General features: G+C 28.3%; 1 protein-coding gene across 1 annotated transcript; it reads left to right on the forward strand.

Moving 5' to 3' along the window:
* Positions 1 to 235: 235 nt before the first annotated feature.
* Positions 236 to 1,443, forward strand: LOC107456196 (N-alpha-acetyltransferase 40). Its single transcript, XM_016073988.3, has one exon. It carries the CDS (start codon positions 382 to 384, stop codon positions 1,042 to 1,044), a length of 663 nt encoding a protein of 220 aa, XP_015929474.1. The 5' UTR covers positions 236 to 381; the 3' UTR covers positions 1,045 to 1,443.
* The last annotated feature ends 6,873 nt before the right edge of the window (positions 1,444 to 8,316 follow it).

An 8,316-nucleotide genomic window follows, 5' to 3' on the forward strand; every position in this document is an offset into this window, starting at 1 on the left:
AAGAAAAAAAAATTCGAAAATTTAAACTTAATTAAAAAGTAAAAATTATTAAAACAATAATAATCCCCATGACTTGTAGTTTTTAATTAAAAAAAAAATTTCATTGCAAAAATTCTGAACTAAGGCTTTTTAACTGTTAGATTGATTCTAAAATTAAAAACATCTCAACTCCGTTTTGTTTATATTTTTATTGTTATCTTGCGCGGGCAAATTCGCTTCATATAGCCTAGCACTGATTTTCTTATTTAATATTCTAGTTATAAATATTTCACAATTCTCTATAATTATATATAAGTAACTTAATATAGTTATAGCTGTAGTATTAACTTGAAAGGGGTATAGCCTTCTATAAGTAGAGTATAAGTAATTAGTACTTTCAAGATGCCTGGACGACAGCGACCTAAACCTAGACTTACGAAAAAAGGAAAGAAAGCTCAAATTTTAGCTTTAGTAAATGCTGCAAAGCTTGCTACTAATCTTCTGGATGATTTAAAAGAGTGGACGACTTATAACAAGCATGACATGAACTTAAAAGTAAGCTTCAGTAACGCTAAAGATTTGAAAACCGAAGAAGTGAATCAAATATTCGATTTGCTTCAAAAGAATATGAAAGATCTGTATGATAAAAGTGATTGGGGCTGGAATGCAGACGAGAAAATGTCTGAACTCACTTCTGATGAAGCCAGATTTTTGGTCGTTAAAGATTCCGAGGATAAATTAGTCGGATTCACACATTTCCAATTTGATGTTGAAACAAATTACCCTGTATTGTACTGTTACGAACTACAAATTGAAAGTGACTATCAGCGAAAAGGTCTAGGTCGATTTTTAATGAACATTTTAACACTTATTGCCTTTAAATTTAAGTTGGTTAAAGTGATGTTAACTGTGTTTACAAACAACAGGGCAGGGATAAATTTTTACTTGAAAGCTCTGCAGTTTAGACGGGATGAAACGAGCCCTTATGAGGAAGAAGAAAGATGTTACATTATTCTTTGTAAATTTGTGGACAAAAATGAAGTTAGTAACATAAAAAGCATTTAGTAATTTGTATATAGTGCTGCTCTCAGATACAAGGCATTTCTCAGTGTGAACTAAGAAACTTAGTTTTCGACTCATTTAATATCAAATCATTATTAGATTGAAAAGAGAGCTATTTTTGTTTGTCTATTCTCATATCAATTGGGGAGATTTCCATGTCGTGATCTGTGGCAGAATAATTGTCAAGTCTTGGCTAGTTCCGGGTAGCGGCCAGCGAAAAACTTGAAGAAAAAAAAGTATCGCAGAAAGGGTATAACTCGTAGTCGCCACCCGGCAATCATCTACATGTTTTTTATAAAATTGCAATTTAAAAATCTATTTGGCACCTTGGCTGACGATCGTAGTTGGTGTGACAGATCATGATACGAAAAAATCTCCTATTAATAAAAGTTACCAACTATATTTTTGTATTGGTATTCTTTGGTGTTTAAATATCTCTAAATTAAGGTTAAAGTATTATCCAGACCTGATTTCGCTAACGTAGTCATCAAGTTGAAATAAAAATATAAGGATGAAATGACTGAGATAATTTATGTTGTTAATTATGTTTGAGGTGTCCGACACAATTTTTTTTTTGAAGACTGCCTTAGTTAAAACTATTTTTGGTAAACAGGGATGTTAGAAATTTAAAGTAAACTTAAAAAAATGTAGAAAATAATTTATACATATTTTGGGGAGATTTCCATATTGTGATCTGTGGTAGAATAATTGCCAAGTCTTGGCAACTTCCATGCAGTGACTAATGAGAAACTTTAAAAAAAATCACAGAAAAGGAACAATTTGAAAGGTATAACTTGTAGCCATCCCTGGGATAAAATAAGAAGTATAAAATTTTTAATTTATTAGTTATAATTAATGTTAATTTTTTTTCTGTGAAACTGCCTTAATTAAAACTTTATTTTTGGTAAACAGGGGTTTTAGAATTATAAATTTAGAGTAAACTTAAATAATGTATGAAATAATTTTTCAAAATAAGAGCAAAATTTAGTATAAAAACTGCAGTTTTTTATGTCCCTCTAACCACTATGCAACAATTGTAATTGTGTCAAAATATATTTTTTTTTCCATATTAGATCAATAATACAGTTACCTATGTTTTGAACTAAAAATCTTATTTAAAAAAATTCTTGACAATTTATGATAGCACTACTTAATCGCCTACTTCGTGTTTGTGAGCCTTATGTCACAGAATTTGCAATAGTAATTTACTTTAAGTGTAATCCATTTTTATTTAGCCTCACACATTTTACATTATCTCATTTTTACTGTTATTTGTTTGTATGAACCATGTTTTTTATTTTAATAAAATGACAGAGTAGTGCACTGAAAGAGTGAAAATTTATTTTCTTGTGTTTAAATTCTTACCGAAATTTTGTTACACCAATAGATTTTTTATTGCTTTTAATATTTGTACATTATATTTCACAGTTATAGACATCCATATTTTGCACTATTCTATTTAGAAGAAAAATTTGAAGTCATTTTAATGCATATATTTTACGTGACGAGTAAAATTATGTTTTATCACTCTATAACTATAAAATAAAAGTTACATTTTTCATTCTATCTTATATTTTATTAAGAAATGTATTTCCATTAATATACTTCATTCTTTAAAATATATTTCCAAAAAATTTTGCACAACTTTTTTGGATGTAATCAAGATTATTATTTGCTTAAAAATGACAAACTAATTTGAGAAAATATTTAAAAATTTGTGTAATTATAATAATAACTGTAGTAATCACAGGAGAAAACAGAACAGCTTTCTTTGACATTTAGCTATTTAATTTTTACTTCAATTTTTAGTGGAAAATTGAAAATACCACCAAAAAATTTAGATTTTTTATTAAATAACAGCAATTGGCAACAATATTGTTTGCTATATCCATTCCAATAAATTTGACCTCACTATATTTACACACAAAGCAAGAGTTTCAGTCCGTTATTTGATACTTTAATGTAACCAATTCTATCTTTTTTAAACTTATCTAAGTTGCACTTTTAGCAAAGAAAATTTGTAATCACTTATGCTGATTGTACTTTTAGACAGTTGCATCATCATGCTTAGTGTACCCAAGCTTTAAATTTTAGTTACATTTATATAGAGGAGATAATTTTTTGTTGTACTGAACATTTTGACTATCTCGTCAAAATTATTGTTTCTTTTTACCTAACATGCAAGAATTTCAAAGAAATCAAAATAACCTTTTGCTTACAGCAGGTGTTAGGTTTCCAGGAGCAAATGGTTAAGTGAAACTCATTAGCACGATGTGTCTTTCAATATGACAAATAGGTTTTAAAATAAGAAATATGCTGTGTTTTTTAATATGGATGTTTTATACACATAATATGGATATGTATACAGACAGAAACTTGAGCAGAAATCGTATTTATAGTTTGACTGAAAATAGAAAAATCTGCTATTAAAAAGTCCAATTGTTTTCCAATTTGTTTACAAAAGAAGTAAAATATCCTTTACTACTAAGACTTATTCACAATTATGACAGATGTATATTTATATATAAAATCTATTAAAACTTAAAAATAAAATAAAGTGAAAGTAAAATTATAAAACTTTTACTATTCGATAAACTATCCACCAATATTTACTTTTTCTGACAAAGAAGTAGTTCAATATATGCTATATAAACTTTAATAAGTCTTTGTTGCCATGGATATTTTGCTAAAAATAGAATCCCTGATACAATCTGCTTATTTTTAATACAACATCTATTAGATAAAATTGTTGTGCTCGACACCAGGGCAGGGATGTGAGTAAGCAGAAAGTAAAAAAGAGGAAAACCAAGAATAAATAAATATATATATAAACAAAAATTTGACAAAAAAAGTGTGATTTGTAAACCATGTGATTATAAATTCCTATATGAGGCTTTTAAATCACATGAATATGAAACTACATCAAATTTAAAAAATGCGAAAATATAAATCATGATGCGTAATTTTTAGATCAAGATGCATAATTTTAAAATCGTGCGATATTACAACCGCAAAAACGAATCACGACATTGGATTTTAAGCTCGCGTAGCTACATAGGGTTTTAAAAGCTCGTAAATACAAATCGGGATATTGGTTTTTTAAATCTCGTAAATAAGAATCACAATGTACATTATTTAAATGGCCTGAATAAGAATCGCAACGTTCAACTTTTAAATCAGGTAAATACGAAAATCGATGTTTGATAATAAATTCGCGATTTTAAAAATGCAAAAATACAAAACACGATATTAGATTTTTAAATCTCGTAAATGCGAGTCATAATGTACGATATTTAAAAAGCGTAAATAAGAATTGCAATGCGCAACTTTTAAATCGGGTAAATACGAAAATCGATGATTGTTATTAAAATCGGTGAATAAAAATCTAGATATTTGCAGAGTCTGGACTTGGGATTTCTAAAAGGCTTGTTTGAATTGTTTTTAGTTTACACAATAAATAAAAATTTACAAGATTAATTGAATGAGCAAAGAAATATTTTCATCGCAAATCCACCTCTATTTTTTTTTTTGCTTTCACTCCAGAATACAAGAAGCATCGACGTCTAAATTACAAAAATACGAGCTATCCCGCCGACGGATAAAAAATACAGAAAATCTTATTTTCTGTGCGTGAAATCGGAGAAAATAGCTAATATAAGTAAACATGCGGAAGGATTAGAAGCTAGGACGTAGTTTGAATTTTCTGTTTTTCTTTGAAAATCGTAAATAAATATAATAATTTGACTTCAACGACTGAATTTTTTTTTTTTTTAAAAAAAACGGGATATTTATAAATAAATAAAGAAAAAAAAAACTTTTAGAGAATCTGAGTTTTTGATAAAAAAAAAAAGGATGAAATTCGAGAGACAAAGGTGAAAAAAATCTCATCCCTGTATAAAGGTCAACCAGTTTTATCCGAAGGAAATGATTTTTAGAGAAACTTCAGAGGGAGGAATGAGGACTTAAATAATTTCGCTCTGTGGAAAATTAAATTCCCCATAAAATATTTTAACTTGTGCAAAAAAAATTTCAGCGGGAAAAATGGAAAAAGCGGAAGAATCTCATCCTTGCACCAGGGGTAATTGTGACACGAAAACCCTGAAAATTTTTGGTGCAAACACTCGATATCAATTTATATACTACACATCAGGGGTGGCCAACCTGCGGCTCTTTGAGGGATTATTTGTGGCTCTCGATAAATGTACCCGAGTTCACTATTGTGCTATATTATTTTAATATTTTTCTGAATCCATTTGAAATTAACATAATTCAAGGTGAGTTTTCCATTTCCAATATAATTATGACCCAAAAAGCATCTGAAGAATTAGAATTAATAGAGATGCAAGACGATCAAGCTCTACAATTAAAATATAAGTCGACGTCGACTACTGAATTTTGGAAATATGTACCAGAATCGAAGTATCCTGAATTTTAAAAAAAGGCCGCTTGTCGAATTAATTCAATATTCGGAACAACGTGCTTATGTGAATCATTTTATTCCACTTTAAAATTCGTGAAATCCATACACTGATCAGTATTAACTAACCAGCATCTCAAAGAATTACTGAGAAGTGCTGTCACCATATATTCACCAAATTTTAAAGAATTATCAAGAGAAGTAAAATAAATGTGTGTAATTTTTAATATTTAAATTCAATACACATATTTTGTATGTTTATTTATATGTTTTCAATAAATATAATTTCTATAAAAAAATTTTAATACCTTTTAAATACGTATTTAATTGCGGCTCGCGAAAAATTTCAAATTTTGAAAAATGGCTCGACTATTAAGGAACTTGTCCACCCCTGCTATATATGTTTAATATAATTTTTTGAGCAAAGATTTATATTTAATACCTACCAATGCAGAATATCATACCTTTTTAATTATTAATTTCCTACTTAGTTCCTACAGGAATCGTGATATTCGTTTTTAAAATAATGTTTACAAAGGTTATTATATTACTATAGGTTTTTAAATCAGGTAAATACGAAAGTCGAAATTGATATTAAAATCAGGTAAATATGAATCGCAATATTAGCAGATTCTGGAATAGTTTAAAATATTAAAAACTGCAAAAACCCGACAAAGAAATTAAATTGGCGGAAGAATCACATGTGTGACAACGTTTCGTTAACACAATTTAGCATTTTCAAAACCACTTAGAGCAAACAAATAAGTGTAAAGATCTTATTGTGCAAGCAAATAAATATTTGACAAAAGCCTCTACAATTCATGCAACTAAAACAGACCCGTCAACACCCATCTCTTTGCCAAGGAATTTTCATAAACATAAATATAGAGACCCAGGGCTGATTGTGCTCGCTAACCGTGATCGGAAGATCGAAGGTTCAGATGTTTCAAAAAATCGCTGATCACAAAAGTTTTCGAAAATCAAATTTTCAAAGGTGGAACTTGAAAACACAGCTTATTTTATTTGTTTGTAAGAGAGCTTAGCTTAGATTCAAGATTAATATTCATTTTTTATCAGTAAATAGTTATAATCATAAACTCAAGAAAGAAAGACATATTTGTAAATTTCAATTGCTTCTCCAGGTCATCATAGGAATGTGTAAAATTTTAAATAAACTAGGAAATATTGAGAAAAAGGAAATAACCTTGTTTAAATTTTTTGGTTTGAACTTTTTTATTTATTTATTTTTACTCAAGAAATCACTCCAGGAGACCACACTGATCCAAATGGTCACCCACCCACTTACTGACAGCAGCCAGTGATGCTCGACTTTGGTGCCCTACTGGCGACCGTATCTTTACGATCAGTCCACTGTGAGACCACGATGATATAGAATCCACTGCTAACACTATTGAATCTAAGACAGATGATGTTTTGGAATCTTTAATGTGGTAGATTTCTGGTATGTTTCAAAAGTTTTCATTGATTTAGATTTTTTAAAATCCTCCTGAATAAATTATCAAAATTTTTCTCTTATTTTTTTAGAACATAATTTAAAATAATTATTGGTAAAAAAAATTACATGTACAAAAAATTTAATGAAAGAAAATGCAATATTAATTTTATATAACACATAAAAAATAAGTTTTGGAAGAGGTAAATTGATATTGAGTTATAAATATCTATCTCATTGTTTATAACACATTAATATTTCACGATAAACGAATGTCCAACTATACCCTCGACTTTCTTAGTATTTTAGGTGTTTGAAAAGTCAACTTCTACGCGCATATATGGTATTCTTTTTTGTATTCAAGCTTCAGTAATTCAGCTTATTTTATTAATTTTCACATAGTTGCCAACATGGATAGGAAAAAATCCAGTAGATTTTAAGAAATGAAATTAATTTCATGATAATCGTTACATGATGTACTAAATATTTTATAAATAGGAAATTTTTATAGTCATCAAAATAGAAAAACTGCAATATTTTCCAGTTATGATTGACATTAAATATACTTGAAATGTTACGTATTGTGCATTTAATTTTGAATAGTAATAGACATTAAATGATAGTAAAAACACTTCTTTATTTAGTTAAAAGGAGAGTTAGATAAAAATAAACTGAACAATTTAGAACAAAAAATTTTTAAACTGATTTCTGTAAATGAAACTTGTTTAATTATGCATTAGTAATACTTATTTAAATATCCAAGCAAGCAATAATTTGTGTAAAAATTCTATTTCAATAGGAATTTTTTTTTAGGAAATTTACTCAATTTTAGAGAATTTTCTAAAATGTGCAAAAATTAGATTTTTTATTAAACCAGTTGACCAGGAGTCGGCAGCTATGTTTTTAGTTTATGCATTGATAAAAAAAATAATAAACAAATTTGAAAGTTAATTAGATGACGATTTTGACCTGTGAATTCAACTGTCTGATTTTAAGCCTCATATTAATAAAACAATGAAGAAAATTCATTACTCATATTTTCAAAATAAGTACTATTTAAAAATCAGTAGTTTTTGTTTGGGCTTTGCCAACAATATATTATTCCAATTTGGGGTTCCACCAAAAGAAGGCCCATCATTTAAGGTTCCATAACCGAAAAGAAATTAGGAACTGCAGCTGTAAGATATGCTGAAAACTATACTCGCTTTAGCAGCAACCTCACCAAGATCCAGATTCTCTGCCCCCAACCAGAAGGCCTCAAAGAATTTAGTGAAATCTTAAAATTAACAAAAGTAGTTACTCAAAAAATAGAATTTAGGAGTTTGAGTGTTCAAACATAATAGGTGAGGCATCAATAAAAAAAAATAATAAACATTGAAAAAAGGTAAACATATTGTTATGATGA

The sequence above is a fragment of the Parasteatoda tepidariorum genome, chromosome 6, assembly GCF_043381705.1.
Source record: "Parasteatoda tepidariorum isolate YZ-2023 chromosome 6, CAS_Ptep_4.0, whole genome shotgun sequence".
NCBI classification, from domain to species: Eukaryota; Metazoa; Arthropoda; class Arachnida; order Araneae; family Theridiidae; genus Parasteatoda; species Parasteatoda tepidariorum.